This window comes from Rousettus aegyptiacus, unplaced genomic scaffold, assembly GCF_014176215.1.
Source record: "Rousettus aegyptiacus isolate mRouAeg1 unplaced genomic scaffold, mRouAeg1.p scaffold_m13_p_2, whole genome shotgun sequence".
In the NCBI taxonomy this organism is placed as follows: Eukaryota; Metazoa; Chordata; class Mammalia; order Chiroptera; family Pteropodidae; genus Rousettus; species Rousettus aegyptiacus.
This window is the reverse complement of record NW_023416295.1, coordinates 4,366,028-4,389,574: the sequence shown is the minus strand read 5'-3', so window position 1 is coordinate 4,389,574 and position 23,547 is coordinate 4,366,028. Positions and strand designations below refer to the sequence as shown.

Below are 23,547 nucleotides of genomic sequence, written 5' to 3'. Positions count from 1 at the left end.
ACATCTGAACCTCATCTCCTGTGAGTCCCTGTTTAAAAGAGGAAGATAAAAGCTAACAGGAGTGTTGGAGTTAAATATTAAAGATAAAACATTGAATAGAGAAAAGAATTTTAAGTAAATCTGGTCCACTTAAAATAAGGACTTTTTAAATGGTAACAGTGAGTTCTTGCAGAAGGCCCAGTTCCCTGGCAGGACAGCGTGGAGCTGGAGCTGGTCCACCTCAGGCAGCCCCTGGGTTTCCAGCAAGAACCAGATTAGCGGAAGTGCAGACTTCTTAAAAGGCGAACTAGTGGTACCTTATGAGGAGCCAAGAAATAAAAATGTTGCTTTTCTTTATTAATCCAGTAGTTCCATTCCAGGAAATAAGAGGAAGCTATATGCCAAAGTGTAATCTCACCACTAAAGACTGTTTAGCTATTAAAATATTTGTAAAGATTATTTAAGTGGGGATGCAGAAAGATAGAGAATTAATGCTATCAGCTGTGGGGCTTGCATGGTCCCTGCTAAACCAGTGTGAGGAAAAGATGAGTCTCCCACAGATGACGTTAGAGACCCGGGTGTCCAGAGCCCAATTCAGTGCGACTCCCCTCCCCACCCCACCCCCGCCCCGAGCCCTCGCGTTTCAGCTGCCACATGAAAAACTGCTTATCCTGTATTGTCGAAAGAAACAACATGTAACATTTTTAGGAATATTTCCATGTGGAGTAAATGAAGATATTAACGTGTGCATTTAGATAAGTGCGTTCACATTGTCCATTTCTGAGCCGTGTCTTTGCCTCCCTATGTTTGTGAAATGTGATTTGTAATAAGAAAGAAAACAGTGACGTACACAACTAGTTTCTGATGAAATAGTTCTTGACTAAGAATTTAATTTACATCGCATGAGAAGTACTTCCCCAGGTTTTCTGTCCCCCCATGATTTGTACAGGTCGGATGAGTTACGCCGAGTGGAGTCTCTGTCCCTGTGCTGTGTTTAACTTAACCTTTGTTGCAGGAGCTTCCTCGGTTTCACCAGCGGGACGGGGGGAAGTTGTCACGCTGCTGCAGCTCAGCGGCCCCCTGGCTGGCAGCGGCTGTAAGATGGGGTCCGGGTCTCAGAGGTTTTAACGTGCGAGGATGAGTTTGGAATCCACTGCAAACTTCCACGTTTTCTGTTTGTAATGAGGTGGAGTTGCTAAAACGTGAACACTAAAAACGTAACACTAAACTCTGAGGTCTCATCTTCGCAAGTGGGGTTAGAACCTGTAAGTTAGAAGTATGTAGTAAGTATATTGGGGTTTTTAAAGACTTTTTTTTCTTCTTCTTTTTTTTTTTTTTTTTTTTTTTTAGTTGGAAAACATCAGTGAATACCTTCTGAGCCTTTGGGGTTTTGCGTATACGAAAGAGGTTGATGATGAGTAGTAAAAGGGCTGAGCCCCCAGGTCCCCTCCCAGGATCCTCACCATCCCCAGCGGCCTCGCTCCCATCTGGCTCCAGTAGTGCCACGGTGGGCACCAGGACAGCTGACACTCAGTGATGTCTCCGGTCTGTGTTCCCTGGCGAGCCCAGGGAGGACGCGAGGTTGGCATCCAACAGCCAGTCCGGAAGGGGTGTGGCGGCCGGGAGTGCGGGGACCTGCGGCCGTGATCTGGCTTTCAAGCTGAGACCTCTGACGCAAAGCCCCCAGGAGTTTTCATTGTTCGTTTAAAGAGGCCTGGTGCTCCCCTCTGTAAATCCTGTCCCAGCGAACGCGTCTGTCCTGACTTTAAATAGGGAACTGACTTCGAGGCGCTGGGCAAAATCTAGGCTTTTAAAATTTTGATAAATCCACTTAGAAAAAAAAAGATGAGAGAACAGTGCAGGAAGGTATCGGTAAGGGAACCTGTCTCAAAAAGGTCCTCCAACCGCTCCCCCCCTTTTTTGAGGATGGGGCACCCGGAGTTTAGCCTGGTGATATTGGGTTGTTTTTCAGTGCCGGGGGCAGATTTATTCTCTCCCTCTTCACCGTGCCTCTGCGGCTCCCACAGACAGGCGCTCTGGGCGGTGAGAGCGGTTCATCCTTCCGGTCGAGCATCCTGAGCGGCTCGGGCTGTGTGGGAAGGCTGGTGCCCATGCGCACCTGGCTGTGTCTTCTCTCCTAGCACACACTCACGGGCCACAGTGGCAAAGTGCTGTCTGCCAAGTTCCTGCTGGACAACGCGCGCATTGTTTCCGGAAGTCACGACCGGACCCTCAAGCTTTGGGATCTGCGCAGCAAAGTCTGTGAGGACATTCAGTCTCTCCGTGTGTGTGTGCACTTAGACACTAACCACCTTTAGTGTGACAGTATGAATTTTAAGTCATTTCACACTCAGAGTGGTGCTGACTAGTGGCAGTTAACATGGTCCAGGCTTTGTTTTACTGAGTAGTTTTGGCTGCGGGGGGCCTGAGGCAGCGAGGTCAGGTGGACAGCCTGGAGGGGCCCCCGCTCGGGTACTGATGCTCGGTTTTCTTTCAGGCATAAAGACAGTGTTTGCAGGATCCAGTTGCAATGACATTGTCTGCACAGAGCAGTGTGTAATGAGTGGACATTTCGACAAGAAAATTCGTTTCTGGGACATCCGGTATAATACCCAAGAGTCGGTGGGGAGGCAGATGAGAGGGTCTCTCCGTGGTAGAATTGTGGTGATATGTATACGGGTCGTGTTTCTTAAATCCCTGGAAACGACAGAAATGAGCTACAGTCCACATTTGTTTTAACAGTTTGGCATTCTTTCGCGTGAAGTAGACAGCTGTGCTCAGCAGTCACGAGCACGTGCTGTGTGTTTGCTGGGTGCTTCACTAGCTGCTGGAGAGCCAAGACGAACAAGTTGGCAGGTGGAGAGTGTAATGCAGTAAGCGAGACGGACACACGGTCTGCCCGGTGCCTGACGTGGAGCCCTGCAGCCTCGTGCGAGGGCGTGAGACAATGCCTCAGACACTCTGAGCGCTAAGCAGGCTTCGCACTGCAGAAAAGCCACCGAGAGGCATGGCAGACCAGACGGCGGGACGGCCCGGTGTGTCCGAAACAGGGCAAGGCGGGTCATGGGAAGATGAGGCTAGCAGGGCGGGTTGGGGTCAGATTGCCATGGGCTTTATGTGCCCTCTGTAAGTGGCCTGATCTTATCAACCACTGGGTGTTTAGCGAAGGGTTGGTCCATGACACCTGGTAGATTCCGTTGGTGGCAGTCTTAGAGGACACATTCGGGAGCAGGGAAATCAGTGAAGGGTTGCTAAGGATCTGAGCTCACAGCAGTAGAGGTAAGGTCTGGAGGGAGGGAATCCATTTTAGGGAGCATTCGGACAGGACTTGTTGAGAGGTCGGATGTGGAGGGTGAGGAAGGGGAAAGTTAAAGCAAGACAGAACAGGTGACAGGTTTAGGCAGAAGCCCCAGAGGGTGTGTTTGGGTCAGGGCATTCGGAAAAACAGGAGCAGAGTCTTTGAGAGAGGTTGGAAGTCCTCACGGGAGGACGGAGACGGTGTGAGAACAGGTTGCCCAACGCCAGCATGTGCAGCAGACGAGGACAGCATTCAGGGAGCTGCCCGAGGAGGAGTGGCCGGAAGCGGCAGGAACGCTGGACAGTCCCCTTGAGGGGCCAGGGTTGAGAGGAAGTGGAGGGGCTGGTCCACAGCAGGAGGAGCCCAGAGGATGAGGCTGGTTTGCTAGGTAGGTGGCGACCTGACTGCGTGACGGGCAGCTGAGGCAGAAGCCCGGTCACTGAGCAGTTGTGGACAGTGGGGAGTGACGAGCCAGGGTTCTAGGTGATGCTCAGAAAGGCCTTAGCATGAAGCCTGTGGTTCTTAGACCCAACCTTCAGGTAGCTTTTTTAACCTGAAACATGGAATCTGAGAGTTAGGCTGGCTGTTCAGAGTCTCCTGGTCCACCCCTGATTTGATAGATGAAGACCTTGAGTCCTAAGGAAGTGGAGTGGCTTGCCTTCGGCCACATACTTAAAAACACTCAGTTACACTCTTTCTTAGTGGCGTGGGAGGTAGGAAGTCATTTCCTTGAAAACTCACAGCGAAACAACTGCAGGCGGGCTGCGTCGCCAGGAGGTGCCTGCACCGTTTGCTGGTCACGGACCTGGGTGTGGACCACGGCCTCCGAGGGAGAGTTGGGGGAGTGAAGGGAAGCAGAGGGCGTTGCGGAGTGTGGTGACTGCCCGGAGTCCCAGCTCCACGTCCAGCATCTCCAGGGGAGCCGGAGGGCCCTGAGCTGGGCTCGGCATGGCAGGAGGCCTGTGAGACACACTCATTTGTCCATACGAGGCAGCCCAGACCCACCGACGTGTGTGTGCCTTTGGTTAGTGGCAGTGATAGAATTGAAATACTGCTAGTTGCTATAGGCCCGGTTAGGTTAGCGCATGCTGATCAGAAGCTCCGGTTGGCAGTTATTGTATCACTCCAAGAAGGAGCAATAAGATTAATTCTTACTAAACTTAGAGTTGTAGTAGTCAAAACTGTTACCGTAGACTCTTTTGACAGAAAAATGGTAAAAGCAGTCACAGGTCATTTCTGTGGGTTGGGAACACACTCCCTGCCTGTGATGGATGTTGCGTTCTCACCGAGTCGCCACGCCCACCTTCTCTTCTCCCTGGCACAGCGTTTGGGGGTGGGGCGGCGGGCATTCCGGCACGTCTGTGCCACGTTCTCAGACTTCCGTTACTCCCGTAGATCGGAGACCATCATCCGAGAGATGGAGCTGTTGGGAAAGATTACTGCCCTGGACTTGAACCCGGAAAGAACCGAACTCCTGAGCTGCTCGCGGGACGACCTGCTGAAGATCATCGACCTCCGCGTCAACGCCGTCAGACAGACGTTCAGGTGAGGAGGACGCGCTGCGCTGGGCGTCACTCGCGTTGCCGGTTTTCCGAGGGGTTTTCTGAGGGTTTGCGTGAAGGCCGGCCGGACCCTGCCGCGGATCCCGAGGGCCGTGAGCGCCCGCGGTGACAGTGCCCTGTTGTCTGTTTCAGCGCGTCTGGGTTCAAGTGCGGCTCCGACTGGACGAGAGTGGTGTTCAGGTTGGTGGCGATGCGCCTTCTGCCCCGTCTCCCCCCCCAGCTCGGTTCAGCTCAAGGGTCGGAACGTGGGCACCTGCCCATTGGGAAAACGAGCCAGATTTATGCAGCGCCCCAACCTGAGTGCAGGAGGGGACCTCTGAGTGTAGTTCCAGAGGCCGCCGGCTCCTGCCTTCCCGGTGTCCCTTTGCGAGTGCAGGCCAGCAGGCGTGCTGTTTGCCGGCCGGCAGCTCTGGGCGCAGCCATTCACCCCTCTCCACGTGTTTGCGTGGGGGCTGCTCCGGAGCCCTGCGGGGAGGGAGGGACGGTCCCCTGGAGCAGAGCACAGCAGGCTCTTGGGAGGAGGGCGGCTTTGCTCCTGGCGCCCCTGCTCCGGGCGCCGCACGTCCCCCGCGCGCCCCGGCCAGGGGTGGCACGGCGGCGCCAGCTTCCCCTTCCTTCCGTTCCCTGCTGTCGCGGACCCGTGTAACCGGGCAGCCATCTGTTACACCCCCGGCCATTTGGGAGTCGACTAGATCTCCCCGTGTGCCGTGTTTGAGCCTGAGAGAGAGTTAGGGACTTGTGGCCCCAAGAAGTAACATGGCGGCACCATCATTCCTTCGGAGGGCGGGGCCAAGGTAACGGCGAAGCAGCTTTCCTTGGAGCGGCCGTGAACGGCGCGCCGGTTTCTGGGCGTACAGGCGCGGGCGCGTGCGGGCTCATGAGTAAAGGACGACTGTCACTTCTCGGGAGGAGGCGCGGGTGCCGAAGTGGGGCGGGCGGTGACGGCCTTTCTCCTGCGTCCCAGCCCTGACGGCAGTTACGTGGCGGCAGGCTCGGCCGAGGGCTCCCTCTACGTCTGGAGTGTGCTCTCGGGGAAGGTGGAGAAGGTGCTTTCGAAGCAGCACGGGTAAGCTGCGCCCTCGAGCCCCTCGGCTTGTGAGTGCGTCCTGCGCCTTCACCCCAGGGGTCAGGCCCTCTTCAGGCAGTGACCCGAGTCGGCCCCACGAGGGCCGTGTCCACTCGCGCGCTCTGCTGCGAGCCGGGTGAGCGGAGGGCAGCTGTCGCACGGTGCAGCAGGCGGCGGCGTGCTGGCGGTCTGCGTTACAGAGTGTCCCCCCAGAGCCAGCGAGGAGCGGCTGTAGGAGGCGGGCTCGGAGAAGCGCTCTCCCCCCTTCCCGGGGCTCCTCCCTTTCTTAGCTTTGCTGCGTCCGCCCCGGCCCAGCTGCAGGTTCGGATGCGGACCCGGTGTCTCCATCCCCACCTCTCTGCCTCGAGAGCAGTGACGAGGTTTCTGCTCCTCAGTCAGTGCTCCTGAGGCGCGCGGGACGTTACTGCCCTAATTAGCTCGGAGCTGTTCTTTGGGGTGCGCTCTGTAAGGCCTGACTCCTTCTGTTCCAAAACCGCTTCCAGAAACCGGTTCGGGGTTCCTCCGTGCTCACGCGGGCCTGCCCGCGAGTGGGGGCGCGCCGGCGAGGGGAGCCACCTCCCCGAGCGCAGGGGCCTGGGCGGAGCTCGCCGGGGTCTCACTGGCCTTCCCGCCTCTCCCTTTGAAGCTCGCCGGTCAACGCGGTGGCATGGGCCCCCTCTGGCTGCCACGTCGTCAGTGTGGACAAAGGCAGCAGAGCGGTGCTGTGGTCAGAGTACTGACGTCGCCGCGAGAGAGCGGAGCCGACGCCGGGGGCAGCGGGCCCGCAGCTCCGTGCCTGCGGAGGTGGCCGTGGCGCCCGCCGTGCGGCGCGGGGGCCCGCCTTCGAAGAGGACGTCTGAAGGTTCAGGCTGAGGTCTCTGTGATGCCGAATGAGACGGGGCGCTGCGGTCCCTTGGCAGACGTCCCGCGTCTTGCCTCGGTTCCGGCGGGAAACTGCCGCCCCGAGCGCCCCGCCCCGGCGGGGAGCAGCGGCCTCCGGGTGCCCCTCGGGGCGGCAGCGCCAAAGCCAGCCGCGCGCCCGGCCTGGTTCTCCCTCTGCTCCCCCGGCCCCCTCCCACAGTCGATTCTGGCCTGATGTGTGCCCCGTCACCTCGGGTCGTTTTCCCGGTGAACCCGCTTTAATCGCTGGGTCACCAGAAACCAGAACAGGGTTACCCCTGTCCTCAGGTAGCCCAGGGACTCGCTGGTTTCCGGGGAGGCGTGGGACTGCGGTCCCCCCGCTGGTTTGCGTCTCTCCTTCGAGGCTCCTTCCGCTCTCACCTGACGACGGTTGGGATGCTCTTAGGTCTGCGCCGCTCTAGGAAAGCAGCTGGTCCTCAGAGCTTCTGATTCCATGGGTCTGTCTCTTGGTCAGGAAATAAATCTCAATTTGGTTAAAAGAAAAATTATTTTTAAGAGAAACTGCAGAAACCCTTTTCCAAGGCAGTGGGTGTGCCACAGGGGGAGGGAGCGCGCTCCTGTCCCCGTCCGTCAGTCCCGGAAAGCGGGCACGTGCCGCGTTCTGTCCAGGCGCGTTTAAGCGACAGCTGCTGGTGGCGGGCCTGGAGGGCCGCAGCGTGTCCCTCTGGAGCCAGCAGCTGCAGGTCGCTCGGCGCCTGTGCCAAGCCCACGTGCAGTGCCCCCTCGGAGCTTCCGCGCAGGGAGCCCGCTTCAGGACGCGGGGTGTCGCCTTCGACTTCAGGAGCCGTGACCGAGGCCGTGGAAAAACTGGCCTGTGGCGTTTATTCTTTAATTTATCTTTCCCATTTTTCCTGTGTATGAAATTTTAGTTCCTTGAGTGACTGAAACACCAATATTTTGATCACTTTTTAATTTGCACTTTATTTCCTTCCATACTTGCCCTCTGGACAGCGGTGGACGGCAGGGCGGGGGGAGAGGGGACGCGCACCCCTCCCCTTAGGGGCCTTGGCGGCTCCGGCGGCTCCGGCTCCCTCCTGCCCCGCCCTCCTCTTTCTGTGAGGTGTTCTGAGGACCCAAGTTGCGGGAGTTGAAATTCACAGGCCAGGGCACGTCTCTTATTTATTTAATTGTGTTGCCCAACAGAACTTGATTGTAAATAAAAAAGAAATGTTATATACTTTTCAAACTCGGTGTTTTTTCGTGGTTCTTTTATTCCCTTTTATCTGTAAGGGAGGATAAAAGCTCTTTCATTTTTTTGTGGTATTTATTCTTTTATAAGTAGTGGCTGATACTTTCTCGGTGTTTTTCCTTATTCATCACCTAAACCCAAGTTATCACTGCCTGTAAAATTCAAGATTGTATTTTCCCATCATTTCCAAATCTTAACTGAAACCGGAACTTCGGCAGCTGTACCTGAGCCCCCAGCGAGGGTGCTCCTGCGGTCAGCTCCACGCGCCAGGGTACGCGCCCCCGGCCCCCGCACAGGGGCCTGTCCACACGACTGACGACGAGCTGTTCACGTCTCCCTCAGGCCTCAGGTCTCCTCTGGCGAGGCACGAATTACCTCACTGAGGAGTGATTTATTCATGGCCACCCCAATATCTAGCAAGCAGCCTTGTGCCGTTAAATTATGATCTCCCAGAATACCCCAAAAGATCAGGCCCACTACCACGCTGTGTTTACTGAGGGGCCGGCCAAACGTCATCGCTAAGCTAGCAGCTCGAGTCAAGAGTCCATCAGGATCAGAAGTCTCAGAGGCCACCAGCACGCTCCAGAAAGCTAAAGGAGCCCTTTGCAAGTCACCTTCCAGGAGGTGAGTCATTCTTAGAGGGGGCTGGAAGTGAGCAGTGGCCACCGGTGATCCCGTTTTCTTTGAACTTGGAGGGGAGCATGGCGCCCTGCTTTCAGCAGAGAGGTTTCAGTCTGAGATCTGCCCACACCGTGAAGCTCTTCAGATCACCCGACTGCCACGGTTGAGCAGATGGTGTGGACTCACGCCGCTGCGGTGGCGTCTGGCTTCATCCAGCTCCTGGTCTTCACCTTCCCGTCGGGGACCCTGCCCCAGTGCTGCTGGCGCCATCGGGGTGGGGGAGGCGGTGTAGGAGTTTTAACTTCCCAGATGTTTCCTGGGCGGTGGGAGCTAATGTGCTGCCTCGTACGTGTGGTGGATGCAGACGTTAACATGCCGCAGAAGCTGAGAACTGAAAAACATCTTTTTAATGAACTTACATTTCCTGGGTCGTTTCCCAAAATAGTGTAGTCCGTCCAGCTGATGCCTGGTTCTCAAAGCACAGACCGCGCGGCAGCCTTTCTCCTGTGAGTGTCTAAAGACCCTCAGATCGGGCAGATCCCACACGGGAAGTTGTATGTGGGCACAGGGAAACGGAGGGAGCTGCTCAGCCGGGAGGGCTGGCCCAAGCCCCGAGGCAGGTGGGTTGGGAAGTCGCAGATTGCGGAGTGTACCAAGGTGTGCAGAGCTACCTGTGGCGGGGGGACGGTGGGGGACACCAGGAGAAGAGTGGTCACGGTAAAGCAGTTTACACAGGTTGTGTGCTAGGTTGCAGACACCAAGCATCTCTGCTTTTATAAGTTGCCTTGGAGGTAGATAAGGAGCCTTTGGCTCTCAAATTCTGCAAGATCTGAATTGTATCTCATTTCACGAGGATGGGACTATTTCACAGCTAAGCAAGAAGCCGTCCTAGGTGCCGATCGATCCCTCTGTGAGGTGGGGGCGGCCTCTGCCTCAGATCCAGGGGCTGCTGCCCCTCCCGGCCCCCTGTGGGGTGAGGGGCGGGAGAGCTGGCCAAGGCGACGCCTTGACTCCACTGCATACGTCCCTTGTGTTCTATAATAAGGCCCAGGCACACGAGGAAGCCTTGAGGAAAGTGAAATATGTTCGCATTTGCGTTGATCTGTAAACGCACGTAGATTACGTAGCACACGCCAGTAAAAGATCAGACTGATCTGGAAAACGAGTCTCGCCTGCCTCACCTCAGCAGCATCTCATTCTCTTAGCCCAGGGAGCTCTGCCTTCCGCAGCACACAGGGCCCCACTGGTTTCCGCCCAGGCCCCGGACCCACCCCGGTGTCCATTCCCGGGACCGCCCTCGCCTGCATGCTCGCCACGCCACTCTGTGCCCCTCAAACCCCCACACGCTCCTAGGTGGACCCTGCCCGGGGCCACGCGGCCCTCGCCACTCTGCCCCGACTGCCCGGCCGGCCCAGCGAGTGTCCACGTCCGGCTGGGCCTGGAACCTCGGGAAGCACAGGAAGCGCTAGTGGAGGCGGCCCCGTGCGCCCACCTGCCACTCGGCAGTGTCGCCAGAGCGCGTTACGGCAAACCGCAGGCATGTCGCTTCCTTCACAGGTCAGCACGCATCCCTGGAGAGGTCAGGCGGCAAAACCCCAGACCCTGGAAGCAAACCAGTGAGAACGCCGCGCCGTCGTTCCAGCTCCTAGAATCCACAGTACCTCGATGTCATTCACTGTCCAGTTTAAATTTTCCTGTGTTGACGATTTTTTTAATGATCGGCTTGTTCGAATTGCGATACAGTTAGCTTTAGCTGCATAACTGCCTTAAGGCGTAATGGCTTAAAACAACCGTTCTTCGGATTCTGTGAGCCGGCTGAAGGGGGTGGCGGGGGGGGCTCACATCTGGCTGTTGGTGTGCAGTCCAGGGAACAAAGACGACGGCCAGAAAGCAAGCGTCACTGGGCAAGCACTTGCCACTCTGCTCGGGCCGCCTCGTTACGTCCTGTTGGCTGGAGCAGGCGGCTCAGGCGGCCCCACTTGGATGCGCAGGGCCGCCCAGCGGCCCGGGGGCCAGGGCAGGAACCGTTGTGGCTGTTGGGCAGTTGTCCCCATTAAAGGCTACGTTCTGTCGTCCCGTCTCTCAAGTGTCTGACTCGGTAACAGTATCTCTGCTGACATTTTTTAGGTCCCCAGATTTGGTTGACATTCCTGATAGAAGTAATAAGTTTGTGTCCTACGTGGGAACTCTAGTCCTGCACATCGCAGTGTGGATTTGCTCCAATCTAAAACTTGGAGGAGAGAGCCGATGAATTCGGGGGTGCTGGTGAGCCAGCCCGGCGAGGAAACTGCTGGTTTCCAGTTAGGAAGCCGGAAGGCCTGTTGCTCCTTGGAGTACGTGCCCAGGTGGCTCTGAGAAGCCTCAGGAGCAGCCACGTCCCTGAAGGCCATGTAGTGCTTGGCACGGAGTGGATACTCGGTATTAAGTTTGCATTTAGTAGAATCGAATCAGCCGAGAGCAAACCAAACAGCCCAAGAGAGTGGGTCATAACACTCACCCTCATCACCTCGGCTGACCCTAATGGCTTCCCAAAGGCCCCGTCTCCACATGCCATCACAGTGGGGGTTAGGGTTTCAGCACAGGAATTGGGGTGGGGTGGGATGGGGGAAGACACAAACGTTCAGCCCAAAACCGGCCTCTCCTCCTAAAAGCATCTCCCTAATTTTGGCAACTGCAGCAGTAAGCGATTTGCTGTCAACTGAATTCCTGTGCTGAAGCAGCCGCGTTGCCATGGAGCCCCCCGCACCTGCCCCGCGTGCGCGTGCTGAGACTCAGCCTCACGAGGAGAGTCAGGATGTTCTGCCTCCACTTGGCACATCGTCTTTTCCAAGGGCTCGTCTGCACACTCCATGCCTCTCCCAGCCGTGCAGGACAGGGCGGTTCAGGGTCTTCTCTGCAGATGGAGAGAAGAAAGTGGCCGGGCTGCTTTCTCAATGGCATGCGGGTTCATCGGTGAGCCGCGGAGCCCGGGGCCCGTCTGGGGCTGTGTGTGCGACGTGCTCCCGGTACACGGAAACCTGGAGCGTAACGTGCCATCCTCAGCACGATGCCTCAGACGGACGTCTGCAGTCAGTCTGGGGGTTGAACCCCAAGGTGGCGAAAGGGTTTTAATGCCCATGAGGAATGAGCACTTGTGGTCGGATGATGACAGAGCCACATGTGGAAGAGATTGACTGGGAGCTATGGAAAAAGAAGCAGAAGGGAGCCTGGTCCCAGCCTAACAAAGAGGAATTTCTCACACTTCGTACTGTTTCTGAGAAAGGTGGTAGTGATCTCCCCACCCCCAGAGGCATTCGACAGCTTGTAGCTATTGTAGTGGAGATCCAAGCAAGGGATGGAGTATGGGTTAGATACCTTTTCAGGGTCTCTGTCCCCCTTGAGAACCCACAGGATTCTATTTATGATTTCGGGTATAAGCCAGCCCAACCCTCTGTTCTCCAGGCCCACCGACCAAGAGGCACGTGTCGGCATTAGGGTGGCTTTTGAAAGCTCCGATTCCCCGGCACTCTCCATACACAGAGTTGCCTCGAACTTCCCACGAGCTCTCTGCTCTGCTTCAGGAAACCTCAGGCGGCGAGGACGCCAGGTTTTCACTCCGGAGCAGACGTTCAACACTGTGCCCCGCCGTTCCTCCCTGCGTGTGCCCCAGGAAACCCCTCAGACGACCGCCGCACCCCAAAGCCCATCAGCTGCTTAGCTGAACATCCTCCCACACTACCCCCCCCGCCCCCCCGCCCCGAGCCGGTGCACGGCTAGGCTTTGGGGAGAGGAAACAGCATGTAGCTCCAACAACCTGGACTGACTCCAGAGAAACAAGTCACGCCAGAGCCGGTACTGCCCAGACATTGAGAATCCATAGACCCAGTTTCCAAAAGAACTGTAGAAGGTTGGCCACTTTTTTGGGGAGTGGGAAGGTGGGGGGTGGGTCAAGTAAGGATATTTTCTAAACTACTGTCTACTCCCATCTTTATTTTCTTTTTTTAAAAAGGCCCCTTTGCCCTGCTTAGCAGCTACATTCTGAAATACTTAGGGGTCAAGTGTGATGTCTGTGGTTTACTCTCGAATGACCGAAAAGGAAAAAAACGATGGAAGTGGATGAGCACATGTTGCAAAATGTTCGCTGTCGGATCTCGACGTTGACTATGGGCGTGTTTCTTGTGTGTGTTCAACTTTACTATTCTAAAATTTGTAATAACTTTTAGAAAATGCAAAACTGGTGACAAGGCGAATAAGTGGGTGCCTGGGTTTGGGGGCGTTGGTGGAGGAGGTGACTAACATGGGTGCTAGGAAACTTTGGGGGGATGGAAGTGTTCGACGCCTTGATCACAGTAATGGTTAAACTCATCAAAGTAAACACCGGAAATGAATAGATTTAGTTGTATGTAAAATATATCTCAGTAAAGATAGGAAGGAAGAGGACATGTTAACATCAAAAAACGAGAACCTCGTAACCTTAGAAGGAAGACCGCCTGTTAATACTGAAAACGTTTGGTTCTATGTAAAAACACAGAAGTGTCCTGGTTTTCCTCATTTCTCCACCGAGCAGAGAAGACTTCGTCAGAGACTGTGTTTCTGAACAGCGCGAGGCCTGGCGTCCAGTGCCCGGGCTGCCAGGTGAGCGACAGATCTGCCCCCGACAGCCACACACCGGTCCTGGGCCCTGGGTCCTGCCGCCACAGCTCGGGGCAGCACCTTTGATCGGGACACTAAAAGAAGCGCCCTAGTCTTTTGTTTTTCTCTCATTTTCGTATTTTTAAGGGAAAAATTGGGTAGTCTTTTAAGTTGATAACGATGTTCTACATTTACTTTTCTTGGTGAGCCGACGATGATTTTTGGAGACAATTTTTCAAGTACAGACAAAAATATTTTAAAAACAAAACCCAAATTCCCACCGTACAGACTGCCTGCGTTAGCTCCTTAGTGTATACCTTAGCCAATTGTACGTGTGACGGGTATTAAAATACGCATGCATGTGTGTGTGCGTATGTAAATATACACACGTGTGTGCCTGCATACACACACCCTGCAAACTCCGATCATAACACCCGTACCATCCAATGGCCACCTTAGTTTGGTCACAGTCTCTACCTTCCTGTTCCAGATATTTCCACCTTACCTGTCCCCCGGATCATATTCGGATTTTTGCAATGCTTCCCAAATGGCTCATACCTCCGATTTGTCCCTTTTTGCAGCTAACCTGGGGCCAAACATTACATCTGAGGCTGAGTCTCGTAAGTATCTTTTTACCTGTTAACCCCTTCTCCATGACATTGACTTAGGAAACGCATCGGCTACTTGTCTGGTCTCACCTGGTAGCTCTCTTGTGGGCCGTTTAGCTTATTCCTCTATTCTTTGTACTTCCCATAAACTAAAAGTCTTGTCTACAGGCTTGATGGATTCAGTTACCCCAAGGTGACACGTCCCAGCTGATCGACATCGGATGACATCACATCTGATGACCCCTAGGGAAAACCGACAGGACTTGTGAGAAAATAGGACGTGGAGTGGAAGAGAGGGACCTGTCTAGTTCGGCTTCAGAGTCCAGGGGTTCATCTGGGGGTTGGCGTTTCTCCTTGACCTTTTTGTTTATGTCCCTGCCCACACCCCGCCCCCCAGCTTGCACTAGCCGCCTGCTGAGTTTAATTAACTGTGTTGAGCACCAGGAAATCCCCTGTCCTGTGAATGGATAATCAGTCTATTTCCAGAACCCAAAGAGGGTTAGGATAAAAAGTAGCTTTCCTCTGGCGAGTGTCCCTCCCGCCACGCCTTCCCCACTCCAGCCAGTGCGAGGGCTCCCGCGTCCCAGCCCCTCCGGAAGGAGCCCCTCGCCTAATGCTCAGAACTGCTGAAACGGCCAGTTCACCCATCTCAACACTAATCCAGGTTCTGCTCTGCTCCTTAGATGGGATTTGGCTTGAGACGTTGAGACCTGGAGGCTCCGCCCTGCTCGGATTCCCTACAAATTCCCACACACTCAGCCAGGGACCTCGCTTTGGTCATCCGGGTAGACAGCAGGGGCTGGCTGCCACCCCCGAGGGCACAGAGACCTCCCCTCAGCTCCTGGGCCATCCAGCTGGTTGCACAAGGTATGTGACCGCCCCCACACAGGCCACCTCAGAAACTCCGGGCAGGCACAGGGAAGAGCAAGGGTCTGGATGACGGGCACTTTCACGTGGTCAGTCTGTCCCCACTTCACCTTTTCTGCGTAGTTTCCACGGACCTTGCTTGTTAAGGGAACTCAGAGTGCACTGAACCCCAGACAGCTGAGGTGGCCTCTTCATTGTCCGTACAGCGGGGGGCGCGAGAGCTCAGCTGAGTACAGATGGCTGAACAGAACTAACGGGGATTTATATTTTTTTGAAATTTGGGAAGTGGTTTGTTGCGGTTTTCGGGAACTCCTTCTATTGTAATTGCCATAAGACATCATCATGACCGAATTTTAAATTCAGCCTGGCTAAGTGTGGCATCTGGCTGGACTCCCTGGTAAGGTTTACTAAGTTATCAAGAAAAATAAAACACACCTTTTTTCAAAAATAGCACACTGCAGTGCAATACAAACTAGACACAGGCCTGATTTAATCAAACATGGGTAGCGAAGCAGGCAGAAGGAAGTCTCTGGCAGGCGTACAGCATCTCATGAGTAGGTGTTGTGCCCAGAATGTTCTTGACTTTATATTTAGGATCGTTTCACCTGTCCCCAGGCCTAACACCTGACGTACCTCCCACGGTGGAAGAAGTTGCCAGGGACAGATAAGATGGCAGCCAGTAAGTCTACACCAAACCAAGTTATCTTCAAGAAGATCTCCCGGGACAAATCGGTAAGTGGTACAGAAGTGATGGAAATGTTTGTTTGGTTGTTTGCTAAAAGCTTTTTCAAGAATAGATGTGATCAGTAGCAAGACCACGTGAGGTTGAGGGAAGCTCGAACCTGGCGTCCTTGGCAGAGGCGATGCCGCTGTTGGCACTGTCGGGGGCATGTTAAAATGGTCGAGATGCACTTCCTGGCACACCTTGCCTGTGATCCATCTGCTCCACCCACAGCCCGGCAGGGGGAGGAGGTGCCGGACAGCCTGCTCCTCTTCCCAAGACTAATCAAAATGTTTTGGTTGTTGCTGATTTTTAACATGAAGGCCTTTGGCCACTTCGAATCCATACCTGTTCCTCCCACAGGTGACCATCTACCTGGGGAAGAGAGATTACATAGACCACGTGGATCAAGTAGAGCCTGTGGGTGAGTGGAGTTTGGAAGACAGTTGTCATGCTGGTTCTCCTTTATGTCATTGGGCAACCGCTAGTTTTGCATTTTTAAAAATTGGATCCATTAATAATCTAATCAAAGAAACGCAAATTAAAACATCAGCGAGGTGCCACTTTCTGATCGGAAACAAGACGAAGTAGTGTGGGGGACGCAAAAGACTCATTTCTAGAATGTATAACGGACACTCGAAACTCCACAGTAGAAGGAAAACAAAATTCAGTTAGAAGCTAGGCAAAAGACACAAAGGGGCATTTCATCAAAGAAGAAAGATATATGGATGGCAAGTAAGCGCATGGAAAACCTTCACAATTATTAGTCATTCATGAAATGCAAATTCACACTATGATGAAATATCATTCTACACCTGTCAGAATGGCTAAAATAAAAATCAGTGAAAGTACCAAACGCTGGTGAGGATGCAGAGAGGCTGGACCACTCATCCGTGGCTGGTGGGAATGTAAAATGGAACGGCCACTCTAGAAAATGGTTTGGCAGTTTCATGAACAAAACTCAACATACACTTACTATATGACCCAGCAGTTGCATTCCTGGGCATTTCTTTATCCCAGGGAAATGACAACTATGCCCATACTAAAACCTGTACATGTTGGTTCATTGAAACTTTATTTGGATCAGCTCCAAACTGGGAAGAACCAAAGTGTCTCTCAGTGAGTGGACCCAGTTGAACAAGCTGGGGCGCATCCATGCGACAGAATTCTACTCGGCAATAAAAAAGAACAAACGACGGATACACACAACAGCTCGGACCCCCAGGGCCTTATGCTGAGTGGAAAAAGACAGTGGCCATGTACTGTATGAGTCCCAATTGTACAGTGTTCTCGAGATGAGAAACTTCTAGAAATGGGAAGCCGATTCACAGTTGCCCGGGGCTAGGAGTGGTGGGGGTGTGACTATAAATGCAAAGCCCTAGAAAGATCTTGATGGCGAGAGAACAGTTCTGTCCCCAGATTGCAGGGTCGGTTACACAAACTTCCACGTGTGATACAGTGACCTAGAGCTCTACGCACATTGTACCCATGTCAGCTTCCTGGTTTTGATATTGTACTGTAATTATCTAAGATGTAACCACTGGGAGAAACTAGAGGACGGGACACGGGGACCTCTCTGTCCTGTCTTTGCCACTTCCTGTGACTCTATAATTTCAGCTCAAATCGTTATTTTTAAAAAAGGAGTGTACAAAACTGGCATTTTTAGGCACTGAGGGTGAGCGTGTCCTCAGCAAAACTCTTTCTGGAAGGTCGTTTGGCAGTATGTTATTAAAAGCCAAATCCAGTTCTGCTGTGGGTAGATAGACGTGAAGATGTTCATTGCAATATTGTAACGGGTGAAATCGGAAGCATCCTAAATCCCCTGACCAGAAAGGATTAACTAAATAATGTATGCTATATTCATGCACTAGAGCAGTATGTAGCCATTGAAATGATTAGCACATGTTATATATATATTTGTGTGAATAGGTGTTTACAATATAGTTGATTGAGGAATATGTTATATACTATGATAACTATAGAATAGTTAATAGTATATAAGTGGGATCTCATTTTTTATTTTTTAGTAAAAACATTCATGTAAGTGTATATACATCTAGAAAAAAATCCTGCAGTAATTCCTTGACAGTGAGTATCTCTGGGTGGTGGAAATCTAGGTGACTTTGTTTTCTCTTTGCTTAATTTTCCTTTCCAATTCTCCGAGAATGGACATGGATTGCACGTGCATTTAAAAAACTGCACACGTATATAGGTTATATATTTATGTAAGTAACATGTAATGATATGTATCGTGTATCTGAAAGTCCCCTGGGCGCTCTCGTCTCCCCCACGCTCACCGCTCTCTCTTTCGGTGTAGATGGCGTGGTGTTGGTGGATCCTGAGCTGGTGAAGGGGAAGAGAGGTGAGGCGGGGCTTCCTGGGCTCGTCCGGGCTGGGACTGGGAAGAGGGCATCGGGTGAGAGGGCGCGCGGGGGCCGCTGGCGCTCTGCCACACACCCATTTGCCCCCAGGTGCCTTCGCCCCTTCACCCACAGCCCCAGGTCTAAGCCTCAGGGCGCAGGTTCCGTTCTCAGCAGAACTCACTGTCCGCACTTCTCAGACGAAGGTGAAGGCTCAGGGAAGCTGCGTGGCCGTGCCTGGGGTGGCAGGAAAAACGAAGGGCGCTCAGAGCCCCCGTCTGTCCGCTTTCTCGATGGTGCACGTGTTCCTGTCCCCATGTCCCGGAGCTCTTTGCCAGGAGCAACCGCGGGAGGGTTCTTGGTGGGTTGATCCAAAAAGCGGGGAGTGGAGCCTGGTTTGGTGGTTCCAAACCTCAGGGTCCCAGTGCCCTGGACGCTCTCTGGCGGCTGGGATGCGTGTGGCAGTGATGCGGTGCCGGTAACAGCTCGTAACCGAAGTTAGAGCAGATTCAGGTCGTCCTTGTGATAATGTCATTGGACTCGATTCCATTCTAAAGATGCCTTTTTGCGTGGTTGCTGCTGGCAGCCCCTGGAATCGTCCCTAACCCTGGTTGTGCCCACCGGAGTATGTCAGACGTGGGGTTGTCTGCGTCGAGGGGGCCTGGCAGAAAAGGGGCTGAATATCAACCGCCTCTGCGGTCTCCACCCTCCTCACGGTGTCCAGTAGGGGGAGCCTGGCTTGAGCCTTGATCGCCGTCACCTTCAGCCTCCCGGGAGATGGGAACCTGCTCTGAGGGAAGGCCCTGCCTGGCGAGGAGGGTAAAACCGCGTCACCTCTGGGCACCTCCCTCAGACAAACACCAGATGACAGATGACGGTTAGGCAAGCCATTAGTGTCTCTTCTGAGCTTAGCGGCAAAGGGCCATTGTCCTTGGGGCAGACACAGGCAGAATCCTCAACCAGCACCTGCTGAGAAGTTGGGGACCCCTTCTGTATGCTTTGCGTTCCAGGATAATGTGCTTCGTGTGGCTTTATTTACCCCATTAAAGAAAGTGTGTAAACAGTTGATCCTTAAGACAGGTGCGTTCACGTAATTCTTTTGGTCCACTAGGGGCACAACTTACATCTTTTGAATTAAACGAAGTTCCCAGAAGTGAGGATTCAGTGAATGCGAGTCTCTGAGCAGCACTTGGACTTGGCTCCATCCCTCCGCTCGGTCCCCAAGCCCCTTCTGGCTCCTCTCGCAGCCCTGGCGTCCAGCTCCGTCACAGACCTGCTTGCTCCCCGCCACTGCTTCCCTCTGCTTCTCGCCTTCGCCCTCAGTGCCATCCAGACATCCTGCCCTTAGAAACCCAAGTGACCTGCACTGTGCAAAGGCCTCCCGAAGTCGCCGAGCTGGCGGGTCAAGAGGAGGGGGTGCGGGATGGAGGGAGCAGTGCGGTCGGGGGGCACAATCACACCGTCCACGGGATGCGCCTCCCAGCCTCTGCCGGGCGCCCGTGGGGCATTCACACATGCCCCGGGGATAGCGCTGCTCCCTCAGATGTGTGTGGCCCGGCTGGGTGCTGCGGTTCCCAGACCCCGTCCCCTCCGGATGCCAGAGGTCACGCCCTGCGACCTGCAGCGTCAGTGGTCACCCCATGCTCACGTGGTTGACGGCCGACCCCACCCTCTCGTCTCCCATCCAGTGTTCGTCTCTGTGACCTGCGCCTTCCGCTACGGCCAGGAGGACATCGACGTGATCGGCTTGAGCTTCCGCAGGGACCTGTACTTCTCGAGGGTCCAGGTGTTCCCGCCTGTGGGGCCTGCAGCCACCTCCACGAAGCTGCAGGAGAGCCTGATGAAGAAGCTGGGGGACAACACGTACCCCTTTCTGCTCACGGTGAGCGGCGCCCCTCCCCTGCCCTGGGCCCTTCACCCACAGCACCTCGTAATGTGACCAGGAGTGAAGGAAAGGGGACAGAGGGATGACCTCACATTTGTGAGCCCTCAAATTGTACCCTTGGAGGAAATTCTAGATCGCACGGGCTGTGATTGTCCTTTTTTAAGTCCTCGAAAATAGCCTCTGAGCCTTTTGAAGGCACCGACTGAACCTACGGTTTAAATATTTCTCTTCATCCGACCACCTAATTACGCGCGCATGTCATGCCTTCAGTCACTTGTTTATAAAAAGAAAGGCGTCCCGGGGACTTCTAAACAGAACAGTCCCCAAAAGAACTGTCTTCAGCTCCGCCGGTCACCGTTAGAGAAATCACTTCCTCTCCCTCAAAGCCTCGTCTGCCCTGGGGAAACCTGGCCACCCGCGGGCCTGCCCCGTGCCCTCTGCGACCTGGTGTGAAGGCGACGCGGGGAGGCCGCTGTGGCCCTCTCTGCTGGCGCGTCTCTGTGCCTTAAGAGTATAGACTTCTCCAAAGGTGCATGGCTCGGCCCTTTAGGAAGGAAATTGTGAAGCATGCTCCAGCGTGGACGAACCTTGAAGGCAAAGCGAAAGGAGCCGGTCGCAAAAGAACCAAGATTGTGTGATTCTACTCGTATGAGGTCCCGAGAGCAGGCAGACCCGTAGAGACGGAAGGGAGGACAGAGTTTCCCGCGAGCTGAGGGTGGAGCAGTGAGCGTGTAATGGGACGGAGCTTCGGTGCGGGAGGATGCTCTGGAGACGGTCGGCGGGGGCTCGTGCAGAACACGTGAATGCGCTCGCTGCTGCGGAACTGCTCTCTTTAAAACGATAAGTCTTACGCGTATTTTACCACGACTGTTTTTAAAAATCACTTTCGGAAGTGTCGTGGTCCTGGGGGCGCCCGTCCAGCGGTGCTGGGAGTAGGAAGTGACGTGACCTTCTGGAGACACCTCGGAACACGGCCTCGACCGACAAGACCGACGGTCCCCTTTCCGGCAGTGGAGGCGGGGGACGAGCTGAGGAACACCGTGCCGCGGTGGGCGCAGGGCTTTCACGCAGCACGGTCGGCCATGGCAGAGGAGTGAGGACCAGCCAGCAGCAGAGCCATGTGGAAGCCCTGCCGGTGACTCGTGGCGGGTGGCGGGGAACCTCACCCCGGTGCGTCACGCATCGGGTCAGGCTTAAGGCCGGCGATGCGGGCAAAGCGGATGCAGCGCGCGGTGGCGTTCCTGGGAGGCTCCTCGGCACGTCTGCAGACCGCGTGCCTGGGCGTCCGCAGGGCCCTGGGGCCGTCGCGTCGGCGACGTCGTTCTGTGCGTCGGCAGCGGGCAGGAGGAACACGTCTTCCCGTCGGCTTGCTCCTCATCTTCGTTTTCTAGTTTTTGCGCGATAAGAGTGTGTCATGCATGGAATAACCTCCCCACCCCCCACCCCTGCCCGAAAGAAATGATTTGTTGTTTTTTTCCCGCAGTTTCCTGACTATTTACCCTGCTCGGTCATGCTGCAGCCCGCTCCGCAGGATACAGGCAAGGTTGGTGCAAGAAGAAATGCCATGCATGCATTCATTCATTCCCTCCAATGACTTTGAAAAACAGCCTTTACCACGGAAAATTCCAAACATACACAGAAGTAGAGAGACAGTCTAATGACCCTATCACTCGTCTTCAGCAAGTATGAAGCATGAGCAGCACTTTGAACAAAATGGCAGAGCGCCTCCCCTCGCGGGCCTCGCGGGTTTACGGAGAGAAACGGGCAAGGAGCACGGACCGAGTAGCCGCGGGCACGTGCCGGGGTGGCGGGCGCCGTGGAGAGCAGGGGGCCGTGCGAGGCAGAGGGAGAGTGGTGGGGGCTTGTTCAGGATGCTGAGGGAGGGCCTCTCTGCCGTGGGGACATCGCTCGGTGTCAGGGGACAGCGAAGAGGCTTGTGCTGGGGCGGGAGGGGGAGGTCAGAGGCGGGAGGGAGGTGCAGCCAGGTCAGGGACCCACCGACCATCACGGGGGTATCCGTGTGAGGCGGGGACCACGGCAGGGCTCTGAACAATAGGTTCTGGCCGAGGTCCCCTGAGGACGGCTCTGGCGGCCGTGCCGAGCGTGGGGTGACGCTAGCTGAGCAGCAGCTCCGAACAGGCAGAGAGGCCGAGGGGCCGCGTGTCTGCGAGAGAAGCGAGCCAGAGATTTCAGGCCGAAGAAGAGTCGGTGTCAGGGATCCATGGCAGAGGGAGCAAAAATGATGCCCAGTGAGGGCAGGGAGTGGCAGGGTGGGGGCGGCGAGTCTCCCTGTGCGGGTCGCGCCCTAGCAGAGGTTTGCGATTCAGTGCAGGGGGTCAGAAGTGGCGGGTAAGGGAAGTGGAGAGGGAGGAAATGGACGAGAAAGGGAGATTTCGGAGCGCCTCGCACGGCAGGCTCAGCGGCCTTCGTGGCTGTTTCACACACGCGTGTCTGTTTGCTGGGCCACGTTTCTTCTTAGCTTGGGCGGTGAAACGTCTGAAAGGCACTGATCCAGGGAAACAGGTGTGGCAGCCGAGAGGGAGGAAGAAGAGGTCACTAAATCGGAGCGGGGGTGGGGCGCCGGTGCAGCCAAAGTGCTGCTCTTCCGTCTGGGGGTGTCTGCATGCCTGGGGCCTGGGGGCCAGACAGCTGGTGAGGGGCGTGGCTCTTGCAGGGAGCCGCATACAGTATGGTGGGGGGGTGCACGGGGGAGCTTGGCCAAGGATTCCAGGGAGAAGGTGATAATGACATGTATTTATTTTCAACCTAGATTTTAGGATTGTTGCAATTCCAAACTTCCACTATTTCCCTACAGGCAGATGGTGCTCTGTGTTCCGCCCCCCCCCCCCACACCCTGCACACACACAAGGGTTAATACCCAGAGATGAGCAGGGTTGGGGAGGGTTTCGCACTTTGGGCTGAGGGCTGAAAGAGCCAGCAGATGCGTTTGTTCAACGCCTGCAACATTGTTTTCAATTAATTTAAATACAGGAGACTTCACTCCAAATTCCATTTCCAGCTTCTTTTCGAAAGCTAGAATCGCTGCCAGCACTGGGTCCCTGTCCCAGGCTGGCCAGGCTGCAGGTGAACAGCAGCTGCCCGCTGGGCTCGGGGCCCTCGCAGGCCCTCCGCCCCCACCCGCTGGCCCTGGGAGCACCGTCCTCCACCTGCTGTTGGTGGCGGGGTCAGCAACTTACAGGCGGGGTCACATCTGAGACAGACGACTGAATGGGGGATATGTGGCCTCACCCCGCAGCTACTGGGAGGGGGCCTCGGGGCCCGGGGCACCCTCTGCTGATGTCGTGATATCGTTACCACCGCCCTCGAAAATCTAGGCTTAGTGGTGAACCCCGAAAAGGGTAAGGCCGAGACAAAAAGCAAAGGTGCAATGACCCCCCCCACACACACACACACACACGAGGATGACTGGTCCCAGATGACCGAGGCCTTGTCTGCTCTCTGTGCCCGCAGTGCTGTGGCGTCGACTTCGAGGTCAAAGCGTTTGCCACAGACAGCGCTGATGACGACGAGAAAATTCCCAGGAAGTAAGAGAGCCGTCGGGGCGCAGGGCCGGGGTCCGGGTCCCTCCGAGTGTGTGGCAGGGCTCTTACCATGGGGCCACGGGGCACTGTAGTCAAGGCGGTCGGGACAGAACCGCTGCACGGGGCGGGGGCCCATGGCCGATAAATTGGGGCAGAAAAATAAAAGAGAATGACGGGGTTAGCAGCCTCGGAGGCTCAGGAAGCCCCCGAAAGCCTCCACATTCCTTCCTTCTTCAGGTTTCTTCTTTCGTTATTTCTTTTTTGTGATAAAGCATACATAACATGAAGTCGACCATTTTAACCATTTTCACGTGTGC

General features: G+C 55.0%; 1 protein-coding gene and 1 non-coding gene across 6 annotated transcripts in view; both read left to right on the top strand.

The window, feature by feature from the left end:
* The window catches only part of ATG16L1 (autophagy related 16 like 1), a 65,001-nt gene that overhangs the window by 27,354 nt on the left and 14,100 nt on the right, over window positions 1–23,547 (top strand). For 3 of the 5 annotated variants that reach the window (XM_036236365.1, XM_036236367.1, XM_036236366.1), the window contains 6 exons: window positions 2,121–2,241; window positions 2,477–2,582; window positions 4,673–4,822; window positions 4,972–5,019; window positions 5,804–5,905; window positions 6,552–8,012. In XM_036236365.1, the coding sequence (XP_036092258.1) occupies window positions 2,121–2,241; window positions 2,477–2,582; window positions 4,673–4,822; window positions 4,972–5,019; window positions 5,804–5,905; window positions 6,552–6,645 (621 nt within the window). In that variant the 3' untranslated portion in view covers window positions 6,646–8,012. Of the gene's footprint in view, window positions 1–2,120; window positions 2,242–2,476; window positions 2,583–4,672; window positions 4,823–4,971; window positions 5,020–5,803; window positions 5,906–6,551; window positions 8,013–13,897; window positions 14,723–15,337; window positions 15,455–15,806; window positions 15,868–17,760; window positions 17,806–19,491; window positions 19,686–21,171; window positions 21,232–23,159; window positions 23,234–23,547 lie in introns of those variants that run through there. The other 2 variants (XM_036236369.1, XM_036236368.1) reach the window with 2 other exon arrangements.
* Window positions 1,386–1,647, top strand: LOC118614516. Its single transcript, XR_004956102.1, has one exon.